General features: G+C 46.7%; 1 protein-coding gene across 7 annotated transcripts in view; it reads right to left on the bottom strand.

Moving 5' to 3' along the window:
- The window catches only part of LOC106612784 (protein KIAA0100), a 36,727-nt gene that overhangs the window by 14,926 nt on the left and 7,548 nt on the right, over window positions 1-14,253 (bottom strand). For 2 of the 7 annotated variants that reach the window (XM_014214267.2, XM_014214269.2), the window contains exons 3-24: window positions 13,339-13,388; window positions 13,059-13,203; window positions 12,846-12,964; window positions 12,680-12,740; window positions 12,381-12,567; window positions 12,072-12,195; window positions 11,839-11,963; window positions 11,595-11,662; window positions 11,304-11,440; window positions 10,933-11,051; window positions 10,254-10,447; window positions 9,654-9,951; window positions 9,295-9,500; window positions 8,107-9,184; window positions 6,164-6,355; window positions 5,743-5,945; window positions 5,509-5,627; window positions 5,160-5,383; window positions 4,636-4,826; window positions 4,214-4,313; window positions 3,787-3,986; window positions 2,529-2,835 (exon numbers count right to left, since the gene is read on the bottom strand). In XM_014214267.2, coding sequence (XP_014069742.1) covers window positions 2,529-2,835; window positions 3,787-3,986; window positions 4,214-4,313; window positions 4,636-4,826; window positions 5,160-5,383; window positions 5,509-5,627; window positions 5,743-5,945; window positions 6,164-6,355; window positions 8,107-9,184; window positions 9,295-9,500; window positions 9,654-9,951; window positions 10,254-10,447; window positions 10,933-11,051; window positions 11,304-11,440; window positions 11,595-11,662; window positions 11,839-11,963; window positions 12,072-12,195; window positions 12,381-12,567; window positions 12,680-12,740; window positions 12,846-12,964; window positions 13,059-13,203; window positions 13,339-13,388 — 4,447 coding nt within the window. Of the gene's footprint in view, window positions 1-2,528; window positions 2,836-3,786; window positions 3,987-4,213; window positions 4,314-4,635; window positions 4,827-5,159; window positions 5,384-5,508; window positions 5,628-5,742; window positions 5,946-6,163; window positions 6,356-8,106; window positions 9,185-9,294; window positions 9,501-9,653; window positions 9,952-10,232; window positions 10,448-10,932; window positions 11,088-11,303; window positions 11,441-11,594; window positions 11,663-11,838; window positions 11,964-12,071; window positions 12,196-12,380; window positions 12,568-12,679; window positions 12,741-12,845; window positions 12,965-13,058; window positions 13,204-13,338; window positions 13,389-14,253 lie in introns of all 7 variants that reach the window. The other 5 variants (XM_014214263.2, XM_014214262.2, XM_045724619.1 and 2 more) reach the window with 4 other exon arrangements.

The following is a 14,253-nucleotide window of genomic DNA, read 5'->3' on the forward strand; positions in this document are numbered from 1 at the left end:
GTTACCTGTATTAATGGCACCTATTTGAACTTGTTATCAGTATAAAAGACACCTGTCCACAACCTCAAACAGTCACACTCCAAACTCCACTATGGCCAAGACCAAAGAGCTGTCAAAGGACACCAGAAACTAAATTGTAGACCTGCACCAGGCTGGGAAGACTGAATCTGCAATCGGTAAGCAGCTTGGTTTGAAGAAATCAACTGTGGGAGCAATTATTAGGAAATGGAAGACATACAAGACCACTGATAATCTCCCTCGACCTGGGGCTCCACGCAAGATCTCACCCTGTGGAGTCAAAATGATCACAAGAACGGTGAGCAAAAATCCCAGAACCACACGGGGGGACCTAGTGAATGACCTGCAGAGAGACACTACGCCGCCAGGGACTCAAATCCTGCAGTGCCAGACGTGTCCCACTGCTTAAGCCAGTACATGTCCAGGCCCGTCTGAAGTTTGCTAGAGAGCATTTGGAGCATTTGGATGATCCAGAAGAGGATTGGGAGAATGTCATATGGTCAGATGAAACTAAAATATAACTTTTTGGTAAAAACTCAACTCGTCGTGTTTGGAGGACAAAGAATGCTGAGTTGCATCCAAAGAACACCATACTTACTATGAAGCATGGGGGTGGAAACATCATGTTTTGGGGGTGTTTTTCTGCAAAGGGACCAGGACGACTGATCCGTGTAAAAGGAAAGAATGAATGGGGCCATGTATCGTGAGATTGAGTGAAAACCTCCTTCCATCAGCAAGGGCATTAAAGATGAAACGTGGCTGGGTCTTTCAGCATGACAATGATCCCAAACACACCGCCCAGGCAACGAAGGAGTGGCTTCGTAAGAAGCATTTCAAGGTCCTGGAGTGGCCTAGCCAGTCTCAACCCCATAGAAAATCTTTGGAGGGAGTTGAAAGTCCGTGTTGCCCAGCGACAGCCCAAAACATCACTGCTCTAGAGGAGATCTGCATGGAGGACTGGGCCAAAACACCAGCAAGTGTGTGTGAAAACCTTGTGAAGACTTACAGAAAACGTTCGACCTGTGTCATTGCCAACAAAGGGTATATAACAAAGTATTGAGATAAACTTTTGTTATTGACCAAATACTTATTTTCCACCATAATTTGCAAATAAATTCATTAAAAATCCTACAATGTGATTTTCTGGATTTTATTTTCTCAGTCATAGTTGAAGTGTACCTATGATGAAAATTACAGGCCTCTCTCATCTTTTTAAGTGGGAGAACTTGCACAATTGGTGGCTGACTAAATACTTTTTTGCCACACTGTAGCTGCTGGGACTTGTTTCCATTCAGCCACAAGAGCATTAGTGAGGTCGGGTACTGATGTAGGCCTGGCTCGCAGTCGGCGTTCCAATTCATCCCAAAGGTTTTCGACGGAGTTGAGGTCAGAGCTCTGTGCAGGCCAGTCATGTTCTTCCCACAACGATCTGGATGAACTATTTCTGTATGGACCTCGCTTTGTGCACGGGGGCATTGTCACAGTGAAACAGAAAAAGGGCCTTCCCTAAACAGTTGCCACAAAGTTGGATGCACAGAATCATCTAGAATGTCATTGTATTCTGTAGTGTTAAGATTTCCCTTCACTGGAACTAAGGGGCCTAGCCCGAACCATGAAAAACAGCCCCAGACCATTATTCCTCCTCCACCAAACCTTACAGTTGGCAACATGCATTGGGGAAGGTAGCTTTCACCCATCATCCGCCAAACCCAGATTCGACCGTCGGACTGCTAGATGAAGCGTGATTCATCACTCCAGAGAAAGCCTTTCCACTGCTCCAGAGTCCAATGGCGGCGAGCACTACACCCCTCCAGCCGACGCTTGTCATTGCGCATGGTGATCTTTGGCTTGTGTGCGGCTACTCGGGCATAGAAACCCATTTCATGAAGCTTCCGATGAACAGTTTTTCTGCTGTTCCTTCCAGAGGCCGTTTGGAACTCGGTACTGAGTGTTTTATCCGAGGACAGGCAATTTCTACACGCTACAGCACTCGGCGGTCCCGTTCTGTGAGCTTGTGTGACCTACCACTTCACGGCTGAGCTGTTGTTGCTCCTAGACGTTTCCACTTAACAATAACAGCACTTACAGTTGACCGGGGCAGCTCTAACAGGACAGAAATCTGACGAACTGACTTATTGGAAAGGTGGCACCAAGTCACCGAGCTCTCGGTAAGGGCAATGTATTGCCAATGTTTGTCTATGGAGATTGAATGGCTGTGTGCTCAATTTTATACACCTGTCAGCAACATGTGTGGCTGAAATCACCGAATCCACTAATTTGAAGGGGTGTCCACATACTTTTGTATATACTGTATAGTGTATCTACAGTGTTGACATGGGTTGGAAACCAGCCTAGTGGCCTTTGACACATCATCCCTCTTTCTTTCCTCACAGCCATCCTCTATCACTATCTGTTCAACACAATCTGAAAATACCTTCAAAATATATATTTAAAAAGAAAATACCATCAACTTAGGCTGCACTTCAGTTACTCCAAGGGAAACATCGTACCTTCGTGTTGGCTCTTCTCAGGGCGGCTGGTGCTGGGCATGGTTGGGGTGGAGGGGGCCGTGTTGGGGCCGCCGGAGTAGTTGGACAAAGAGCGCTTGAGCTTCTTGGCAGCTTGCAGTGTAGTGTCTATCCTCAGGCCCTTCAGAGCCTCTGTGGAGAGGTTCCTCTTGAGAACGGCTGCCTTCTTGTAGCCGTCGTACAGACCGAACGCTATGTTCCTGTTAGTGGTGGTCCAGGAGGCTCGCAGGTCAACCAGGCACAGCTTGTGGGTGTAGGGGGCATTCGCTTCATCTTTTGGGTTCCCCTCCTGTCACAATGAGAAACACCATTATTACGCTTCAGGTTTTTACAAGAGATCTAGCTTCACCTAATGACTGGGGAACTACAAATGAAGGGTTGAGACACAGAGCCAGAACAAATATATTTAAACCTCACTACAATGGTTAAGAAGCAACTGTGTGCGTCCCAACTTGCGTCCTATTGGCCCTGGTCAAAAGTAGTCAACGACATAGGGAATAGGGTGCAAATGGAGAGACAGCCTGTGCAATCAACTACCATGCCCTCCCCATCAGTGGCGGTTCGAGCTTGTATGGCTCCCTGGGGGAACCCCCCCCCCAATAACATTTAAAACTATAGAAACATATACAAAAATAAGACTCATAAATGTCAAAAAGTAACTAAGACAAATAGAAACAAATAGTATATAAACACAAATAAAAAAGAGAATCAAATTATTACACTATTACCCTATTGCTAACAAAAAACACAAATAAAACTTAAATTGCACAAATAGAACACACTTATAAAGAGAACATGATTATTACACTATTGCACTTCAAACAAGAGAAACACACACTAAATTGCTCAACTGATTGCATTACTAATTGCATTAGTACTGTACAAAGTTAGAGGTGCACTATTTGATATTTCCCCTTCTCCCCCTACCTCGGGCATCCAGTGGGGAGACCTGAGGTCAACCTACCCCTCCCACCCCCCTCCCCATATCGTACTTCTGAATGGGAGAGTAGCCTGCCTAGCTCACAAACTAGAATCAGGGCGCCCACTCCGACAAGGATAATTGACCCACAGTCCCACACGGTGACATGGTATCATTGACGTGACGTGCAAAAGAGCGATAGAAAACCGATCGCGCAAAATGTCACCATTCTGAATTAGTTTTTTGTGTGCGGGTGCCCCATGACAACCCCTCCAAGATGCCACCTATACCTAAATCCGCTACTGCTCCCCATTGTCTTACCTCCTCCATACGGTTGCTCTGGCGCTGGTAACTGAGGGAGGACAAGCCGAGCAGATGGGTCTTCTTCACCTGGGCGTTGATCTGGTGGTCAGCCGTCTCGTCCCAGGTGGAGGCCATGAGGTGCACCGTCATCAGGGACAGCTCTGACACCATCTGGGTCACGTTCCACTCAGAGATCAGCCTCCTCATCACCGTGCCCGCTGAGAGAACAGACAGACAACACACACAGTTGAGTTAGACCAACAGACAGGCTGCTCAACAACTCAGTCTCAAATTATACCCAATTCCACATATAGTGCACTACAGTATATGGGAATAGGGTGTCATTTGAGAAGCAAACAATAAAATAAAAACCAATTAGACCATTGCTTGAGTGTGTAAATAGCTTGAGGCATTTGTATGCCCGTGTTGTGCCCTCTCTTCTTACCCTGTGGGATGAGTCTCTGAGCCCCTCTGGTGAACACGTGGCCTTTGCTGCACTCCACCTGGACGCCCCTCTGCTGAGCGAAGGAGGCCCAGTAATGCACCTGGGGAGGAGACAAAGTCAAATCTCAAATCTCAGCGCTCACTGGAGGTAACAAGACCATGCAACGGACAGCGCGCTCTGAAAACATGGAATCTGTAATAAGAGAACATATAAGGTCTTTAAAAATGTCAATTTTATCCTATACTGACTAAGTCTTGTCCGCTTTGTTCTTTAGATGTAGGCTGAACATAAGCAGTGAGTGGATAAGTCCCAAATACACCCTATTCCCTATATAGTGCACTACTACTGGTCAAAACTATTGCACTATAAAGGGAATAGGGTTCCATTTGGGACGCGTCACATTGTGTTGGTGATTTACTCACTTGTAGTTGGGGAAAGGCTGCTGTATAGGACATCTGTTTGTAGTGCTGGCCCAGCTTCTTTCGGATGGGTCTGAGGCTGTGGAAGAGCTTGCCTCTGCAGATGGGTCTGGAAACACTGGTCCAGGTGGCCCAGAAGTTCTGCATCCAGCGCAGGGTACTGCTGTACAGGAGGATTCTGGGCTGGCATGGCTCTGAGAGACAGAAACAAATGCCTTCAATAAACAGACAGTCAACATTAGAGCTAATGATATAAAGATGAATAATCAAACATTATCGCATCCAAGCTAAATACAGAGACTTGATTTGACAAGTGTTCACGGTATCCCAAATGACTCCCTATTACCTAAATGACTTACTTGACTGAGAGCCTGACTCAGGGAACCTAAGGGTGCTGATCATAATTAGTGCATTATATAGGGAATAGGGTGCCATTTGGGATGCAACCTCTGTGGAGAATTCCTCTGTGAACCTGGAAAAAAGCCAAGCCACACAGCTATCACAAGGTAACTGCTCAACCGCCTCACCTGTGCCACAGTGTTGGTTGAGGTCCATGGTGATGGAGAGGTTGAGGTTCTCTGAGCGGAAGGCTCTGAAGGAGTCGTGAGGTTGTCCTGATGTCACATCAGCTACATTCTCTGCACAGCAGAGCATTACAGCGTGATGGTCATGGGGGTTGCCATGACAAAGCCACTGGAGGTCAAGGGTCATGCACAGATTTGGCAGGTGCAGGAAACAGATGTCGTCATACCTGAGAACAATAAAAAAAATAAAAAAAGAACAATTTCATGAAACATGAAAATCTAAACGTTTCCCAGGTGAAGCTGGTTGCAGAATCTCTGATATTTGAAAGCCAGATTTCAGTCTGCCACCTACTTGGAGGCTGTCCTGACGTTGACATCCATGTCACCTTTGAAGACAAACTGCCCAGGAGTCCACTCGTAGTTGACTTTGTTCCATTCCCAGTGCATGTTCTCTGTGGTGTTATAGGGGTCCTACAAAAGAGCAAAATGATGTCAAACAATTGCAGATAATCCTAATTCTCAGGCAAACACATTTTCCAGAGACAGTAAGTGGCTAAGAAGTGTTGCTCAGACTCCGTATTTTAACCTCCGTGGCCAGCTGATGGAGGTTGGCCTGTTCTATGTCCATGATCCAGCGTCCATGTACCAGCAGACGACTCTTGTCCCACCAGGCCAGAGGAGGGGAGGGGTCAACCGTGGGTTTGGTGAGCAGATCAACCACCTGGCCAATCAGGGTCCAGGCTGGGTCCCAGCAAGGCCCCCACACTATAGTGTACAAGGATATATTGGCTGCATGGAGAAGAGGAGATGGGAAAATAATAGTTAAGAGTTGAATTAGCACAACTGCCAGTATATGTTTAGAGATTAGATGACACTACATCAAACAAATTCAGATTTATACAAAGTTACGTGATCGTCCGCTATGTGTGTCTATTTCCTATTGTTGAAAATAAATACAAATCATCACAAAAAATGAGGATTGTGATTCATTGAAACACTTGACTCACATTTGAAATCACAGTAGAACTTGAGTGGTGGCATGTTCCTGTGGACGGTTATGTCGCCCCATGGCTGACCAAGTGGCACAGTCTGCCTTCGGCGGGCCCGGCCCTGCCCGTCCTGCTCTGTCCCGATCAAGCGGCCTGACAGCTCCCAGTCCCGGATCTCAAACAAGTAACGAGGATAGTCCCGGATTCTCACTGGCACAGGGAGAGAAATAAAAAAATATATACATACATATACATACACAGTGAGGGAAAAAAAGGATTTGATCCCCTGCTGATTTTGTTCGTTTGCCCACTGACAAAGAAATGATCAGTCTAATTTTAATGGTAGGTTTATTTGAACAGTGAGAGACAGAATAACAACAAAAAAATCCAGAAAAACACATGTCAAAATTTTTATAAATTGATTTGCATTTTAATGAGGGAAATAAGTATTTGACCCCTCTGCAAAACATGACTTAGTACTTGGTGGCGAAACCCTTGTTGTCAATCACAGAGGTCAGACGTTTCTTGTAGTTGGCCACCAGGTTTGCACACATCTCAGGAGGGATTTTGTCCCACTCTTCTTTGCAGATCTTCTCCAAGTCATTATGGTTGAGGCTGACGTTTGGCAACTCGAACCTTCAGCTCCCTCCACAGATTTTCTATGGGATTAAGGTCTGGAGACTGGCTAGGCCACTCCAGGACCTTAATGTGCTTCTTCTTAAGCCACTCCTTTGTTGCCTTGGCCGTGTGTTTTGGGTCATTGTCTTGCTGGAATACCCATCCACGACCCATTTTCAATGCCCTGGCTGAGGGAAGGAGGTTCTCACCCAAGATTTGACGGTACATGGCCCCGTCCATCGTCCCTTTGATGCGGTGAAGTTGTCCTGTCCCCTTAGCAGAAAAACACCCCCAAAGCATAATGTTTCCACCTCCATGTTTGATGGTGGGGATGGTGTTCTTGGGGTCATAGGCAGCATTTCTCCTCCTCCAAACACGCCGAGTTGAGTTGATGCCAAAGAGCTCCATTTTGGTCTCATCTGACCACAACACTTTCACCCAGTTGTCCTCTGAATCATTCAGATGTTCATTGGCAAACTTCAGACGGGCATGTATATGTGCTTTCTTGAGCAGGGGGACCTTGCGGGCGCTGCAGGATTTCAGTCCTTCATGGCGTAGTGTGTTACCAATTGTTTTCTTGGTGACTATGGTCCCAGCTGCCTTGAGATCATTGACAAGATCCTCCCGTGTAGTTCTGGGCTGATTCCTCACCGTTCTCATGATCATTGCAACTCCACGAGGTGAGATCTTGCATGGAGCCCCAGGCCGAGGGAGATTGACAATTCTTTTGTGTTTCTTCCATTTGCGAATAATCGCACCAACTGTTGTCACCTTCTCACCAAGCTGCTTGGCAATGGTCTTGTAACCCATTCCAGCCTTGTGTAGGTCTACAATCTTGTCCCTGACATCCTTGGAGAGCTCTTTGGTCTTGGACATGGTGGAGAGTTTGGAATCTGATTGATTGATTGCTTCTGTGGACAGGTGTCTTTTATACAGGTAACAAGCTGAGATTAGGAGCACTCCCTTTAAGAGTGTGCTCCTAATCTCAGCTCGTTACCGGTATAAAAGACACCTGGGAGCCAGAAATCTTTCTGATTGAGAGGGGGTCAACTACTTATTTTCCTCATTTCTCTCACTGTTCAAATAAACCTACCATTAAAATTATAGACTGATCATTTCTTTGTCAGTGGGCAAATGCACAAAATCAGCAGGGGATCAAATACTTTTTCCCCCTCACTTGTGTGTGTGTGTGTGTGTGTGTGTGTGTGTGTGTGTGTGTGTGTGTGTGTGTGTGTATAAAAAAATAGTATCAATATTAATAATTAACGTATGGAACAATGGTCAAATGTAGTGCACTATAAAAAGCAATAGGGTGCCATTTGGGACGCACAACCATCACTCACCTAGGAAGGCAGTGAGGTTGAACGTGACTGTCCGGCACCACTGGACCACCAGGGGGAGCCCGTCTCTGGGGAAGGGGCTGACTCCGTCGATTTCCCTCAGCTGCTCGCGGACCCGCTCCGGCCCATGGAGGGACTGGTCGGCCAGGGCCACCAGCTCCAAGTCAGACACTGTCCAGGTCAGCAGAGACTTCCTCATGGGCGTGTTGGAGTAGAGGCGACGGGAGCGCTGGATGTAGATCTCTATGTGTTTGCGCTCTAGAGACGTATACAGCTCTTCTATCTTCCTGGCAGGCAGCAGTTCTCCGTGCTGCTTCCGTAGGTCAGCCACCTTCTTGTCCAGCAGCTGGAGCCTCTTGGAGCTCTCCTTGCTCTCATCCTTCATCAGCTCGTAGTTGTCCCTCAGCTTGATCTCGAAAACATCATCCAGGAAGACGAAGGAGAACTGGCTGATCTTGAAGACCAGGTCTGGGGGCAGGCGCTGGGGGCCTGGGGTCTGACCAGGACTGCTGTGCAGGGACTTGAGCCACTTCTGGACGCTGATGAACTTGTCAAAGGTGTTGGAGAAGTTGTACTGGTAGGGGAACTCCACGGCCAGGCAGGGGCAGGTGACCACCCAGGCACGGTTGTGTCGGGTGGAGAGGAAGGGAAAGAGGTGACGTTGGTCCAGGGCCTGATCAGGGTGCGTCTGGACCTCCAGGCCCTTGAAGGAGAATATGTCGTTGCCGTCGAAGTTGAGAAACATGTGTGGAGAGCGGACGTTCATGGAGCCGGAGTGAGTGGAGAGGGACAGGGCGTCTGTGTGCAGCAAGAGGTAGTTGTGCTCCGTCACCTGGGCTGTGAAGCGGGTTCTGCCCAGTTCTACACGCACAGACAGGTCCTTGACCGTACTGTGGGCTGGAGAAGTCTTAGTAGGTCCACTCTCTGGAAGATCTGCTAAACCCTCGTCATTTTTTTTCTCTGTCAGGCCTAGAGAGTCACACAGAGTATCCCAGCAACCCTGGCTCTCTGTCACGTGGTGATATAAAAACATGTGGTCTGATGGCGTCCACTGCACTGCCAGCTCCTCTTCACACTGGACCTGCACAAGGGAAGAGGACAAGGCATGTGAACTTATCTGAATAACACCGTCAATCAGGAAGAAGGAATAGGCCTGATGGAATGACGGTAGGAAGAGTAACTGCAAGCTACCTCCACGTTCCCGGTGGCGACGTGGTAGCAGATGGCCAAGGTGGAGAGGCTGAGGACAGGGTTGGGGGTCTGGGCTGAGGGACAGCAGGGCTCCATGGTCTCTGTGAGAGCCTTCACTACAGATAGACGTACACCCTGGACAGACAATGTGGAGCTTTCCGCCGAGCCTTGGGCCTTCACTGTGTCCACCCGCAAAGACACAGCTCCTAACACAACACAGGAGCCAATTACCATACAGAATGTAGGCCTAGCTGGAGATGGAGATTAAGGGTCCATCCAAAATGGCACCCTATATAGTGCGCTAATTATGACAGGGCTCTGGTCAAAAGTAGTAAACTATATAGGGGATATTAACTTACCTGCTACATCGGAGAGTGTGAACACATTGACATCCTCCAGGTTACACTCAATCTTAAAATAAAAGGCGCCCTGACTGGGGGAGGTTGTCCCATCAACAAGGGCAGGTACAGGCACCACATCTGGCTGCTCTGAGGCCTCCAGCTTCCTGCCATTGGCCAGGTTACAGAGGGCCAATAGGCGGGACAGGCACAAGGCACAGGTCTCGGACACCTCCAGCTGTAGGCCCTTCAGATTGGACTCCACACTCACACTCTCAGAATGACTACTGGACTCACTCTGGGGCTTGTTGAAGCTCCCCTGGGGAGACAGAGACAGCAAATATAACTACAACAACGGCTGGTGTAGTATTGGTCAAATACTAATCAGGGCTGTGATCATCAGGTCAACACAGTAAATTAGGAAAAGTAGGATATTAGCTTAGAGGTAGGTCAATTTCAATGATCTATGAATAGAGTGTAATTTCAGAAAAGTAGGATTTCCTGTAGCCTGATTTTGAGGTTCTTCATCACAACATTGGAACTGAGGAAAAACCACGGGGAGTAGTAGTTAGTGAGTAACCCTAAACAGTTAATGCCTACCTTGTTGTATGCCTGCGTTACCTGCAGTGTAAGGGAGTCCAGGATGAGGGCTTCCCCCCACACATGTTTGCCAGGGGGGTGGGGGGCCTGCTGGATGTGGGACCCCTGGCCTACCCTCCACCAGAAGTGGTCCAGGGACAGAGCGAGGCGGCGGTGAACATTCTGGAACTTGAGGCTCTCTGCGTTTGTGCTGATGTCCAGGAGGTGCTGCATCTCTACATTATACATGACATATTCAGATCTACTGAAGATCACATATCACATTACTACATTTTGGGATGCAACTCTAACTCTACTCACTATGTGTAGGTGTGTGATGATTCCTGTGGTGTAAAAGGATATTGCATTTAATTCCCATATATACAGGGATAAAGTAATTGTAGTTAATGTGTTACAGACTGACAAAAGCTGACTGCCTTACAAAAACACTTATGATGACTTATCTAATCTATCAGGGCCGCATATGTTTGGAAAGGGTTGATTCAACAGCACGTCAAGTACCATGATTCATCTCTTGAAACCACTGCAATGTTGAACGCAGAATGAACTGAAGAAAAACACCCACTGCTCTCTATTGGCATTCCTGTCACTCCTCTCCAGGCAAGACTAAACTTTGTGTTCCCACAACAACATGCTTGACCTTTAATGCAATGGGAGTATATTTTGACCATGGCCTGTGTGAGTGTGTGTTGTGCTGTACCTGTGCTGACTGAGATGAAGCCCAGGGCGAAGGGAGGGGTGTCTCCCAGCTGGACAGACACATTGACATTGGACACAGAGGAGCTGATCATCACTGGGGCGTCCAGGTGGGGTAAGTTCCTGTAGGACGGGAGCGTATGCAAATACTCCACTGGACTACACACCACAATACACCACCAGACATGAGGATGAAACATGAGGATGAAGACAGGAGAGGAGTGTTGATTTCAGTTAGGCTCAAAATCAAAAGAAATCATGCTTTCAGGCCAGGTTAGTAATATATGTTGGATATTGTCTTTACATCTGTTTCAAGCAATGAACTGGTGTGCTTGACATTCTCCAGTCTGGGTTGTCAGTTGAAAATGCTCATACCTCTTTCTATGAGCTTCTTTCCTATGAATAAGCTGTTTCCATGGAAACAGGTCTAGCCAATGGGAGAACTCCTGGTGACGGTAGTGGATGATGCAGGTGTTGACTGTGACTGACCCTGAAATGTCCACTGATGTCACCTGGGGACATGAGTGGGAGATGAGCAAGAGACTTCAGATCAAACGTTTCTTACAAGAGATCAAATGTTAAGCATATTTACAAAGAGCTTTGATAATGCGGTGCAACTATGAAAACTAGTAACCGTATCAATCAAATCCGAAGCACACCACTCACCTGCAGGACAGTCCTGAGGGTGTTAAGGCAAAGGATTCTTTGTCTGCTCTGGGAGAGAAGTAGCCCATCTGTTGACACAGAAACAAAGAATGGTTATTTACCACCCTCCCAGACCCTCTCTTTCCCTTCTCTATGGCTACATCCCAAACGGCAACCTATTCCCTATATAGTGCACTATGTAGGGAATAAATTGTCATTTGTGATGCACATCTTTCTGGTGCCCAGTGCCCAGCTCTCCACTCACCATCCAAAAGTAGCTCCAGGCTGCTCTGAGGGAAGCTCATCTCAGGGGTGAAGCTCCTGAGGGGCAGCTGCTCGTCCTCACGTCCATATCCCACCTTCAGAGACTTTAGGGTCCAGTTCAAGTGTCTGGATGATTCAGATATACAGTCAGAGGAAAAAGAAAATGACAGTGTGCCTTTTTCTTTTAATAACAAAAACACATGATTCATACCAACTCTGTGCCCTATGACTCACCTTTTCTGGCTGTGCATGGACAGGGTTATACTAGTATTCTCAAACTCCATGTTGACCTTCTGGGGCACCAGCTGATGAAACTGCTCCACTGCTTCAGTCTGGATATACTCGTCCTTTTCACATTCTAGAAGAAAATGACAACATAGAGGAATGGTTGTGAATAATGCATTGCCGAATGGTTCTCAAAATCACCTTACAACAGCCATACAATAACATCACATCTGCGTCTCACCATACACTTTCCCCTAAAGTAGTGGACTATGTAGGGAATAGGGTGCCATTAGGACACAACCCTTTGCACTTTCTCACCGTCTGCAGAGAGAGTGCTCTCCAGAGGAGGAGGTGGAAGCAGTAGCTGGCTGAGGAACAGGCCCTCGTGCAGCTCAGCCAGTAGTGTTCTTACACACAGCGCCAGTCGGCCTGGACGCAGCTCTGGCAGGCTGACATCCCCAGACAGCACCAGGCTCAGGGACACCTCTGCCAGACATGTATCCTGCTGAGCAGTGAGTTGGGACAATGCAGTCAAATACATTCTGTGAAGTAACACTTCTTTAAAATAAACCCACTTAAAAGATTGCTATGTTTACATGGGAAGAAACTCCACTTACCAATCGACTGCTTTTAAGCACTTTACTGCTTAGCTGTCCAACAGAAAAGTCCCAGGCCAACCTGTTATGAAAGTTTGAGAAATTGTTATGAAGAATATGAAAATAGTCAGGCTAAACTAAAAAGACTGATCTGTTTAGATGAAGTTCGTGTGTGGAGGTTTAATACCTTTTGCCCTGGTGGTCGAGCAGTAAGTCGATACTTGAGGTGGTCATGTACCATAAAGACTCTGACAAGGCTAGGTTTAGCACCATCACATTGATGGAGTCAATATGGAAAGACAGCAGCTGAGAGCGGAAAGACAGCAGTTGAGAGCACTGTTTTTCATGAATCATTTAATGAGTAGAATTCATATATAAACAGTTGCGTGTTGGTCCCTACCTGGGAGAGGAACCGCAGGGCTGCAGGGCTAAGGGGAAGCTTCCCTGACTCTCCTCCATCACGGCTCTTAGGCGACCGAGGTCTTAGAGGCTGCTGCAAGTCCACTCTCACTCTGGTCTCGCCCACACACAACGCCAGGCACCTCCTGAGAAAAAGAAGAATTCACAACCTTGTATTGTTAAATCATTCACGGCCCTTTCCCTCAAAGGCCAAGGCTGAGAGATATGCAATTAAGATATGAGGGTATAAGATTGTATAAACATGTCTTTAAAACACTCACGGCAGGTTCTGGTTTAAAAGTTTGCTTGAAATCCATATCCTGTCTATTTCCTGCAATAAAAATAAGGAGAAATGCACCTGGTTTACAACTGAATTGTAGTCTTACACGAGTTGAAAAAGGTTGTTTATATTCGACAATGTGCGAAAATACACAAATAAATACCCTTCCCAATGAAGACATAGAATCAGGATTTCTAGGGATGTAACGTTTGGGGAGTTTTGCCACAGTTTGTATGGTTTTGATAGCATTTAGCGACTTTCTCACTAAATTCTGCCGCAAACAAGTGTGAAAAGCGGTCTGTGTTAAAGCCAATTCACGCTTAATCCGAAAATGTGGTTGGAAGCGCGTATGGATGGTGTAACAATTTCGGTGACTCCAGATGCATGCAGAGGCCAAATTTAGCTCCGTACCACATCGCCATTCGCCTCTCAAAATTTTGGACATGATTGGTTGACGTTAGGTGAGGGCGAGATGTCCTGCATAAACACAAAATCCTGATCTTACGCATTTGCGTGGCACCTTCAGCATTCAAATGCTAAAATGATCAACTTTATTAGTTGAGTGACAACCTATTGTCGTCTATGCACTGTTGAAAAGTGTTTTATCTGAATAATAGTAAGATACAGGAGTCAACTCTCATCTGGCTATACCTGCTGACAAGTGGCGGCTCCTCGGGATGAAGGGGAGGCCCATCATCCACGGTGAATTTCATAAAAATAAAAAGTTAAACATTCAAGATATCCTTTGTAGATAAAACTATACAAAATATATTCATGTCACCAAATAACTGATTAAAACTATTTTGCAATGAACGTCTACAGTATCCTCAACAGCACTCTGTAGGGTAGCACCATGGTTTAGCCAGAGCTAGTTTCCGTCCTCTGGGTACATTGACTTAAATACAAAACCTATGAA

Source organism: Salmo salar, chromosome ssa09 (genome assembly GCF_905237065.1).
Source record: "Salmo salar chromosome ssa09, Ssal_v3.1, whole genome shotgun sequence".
In the NCBI taxonomy this organism is placed as follows: Eukaryota; Metazoa; Chordata; class Actinopteri; order Salmoniformes; family Salmonidae; genus Salmo; species Salmo salar.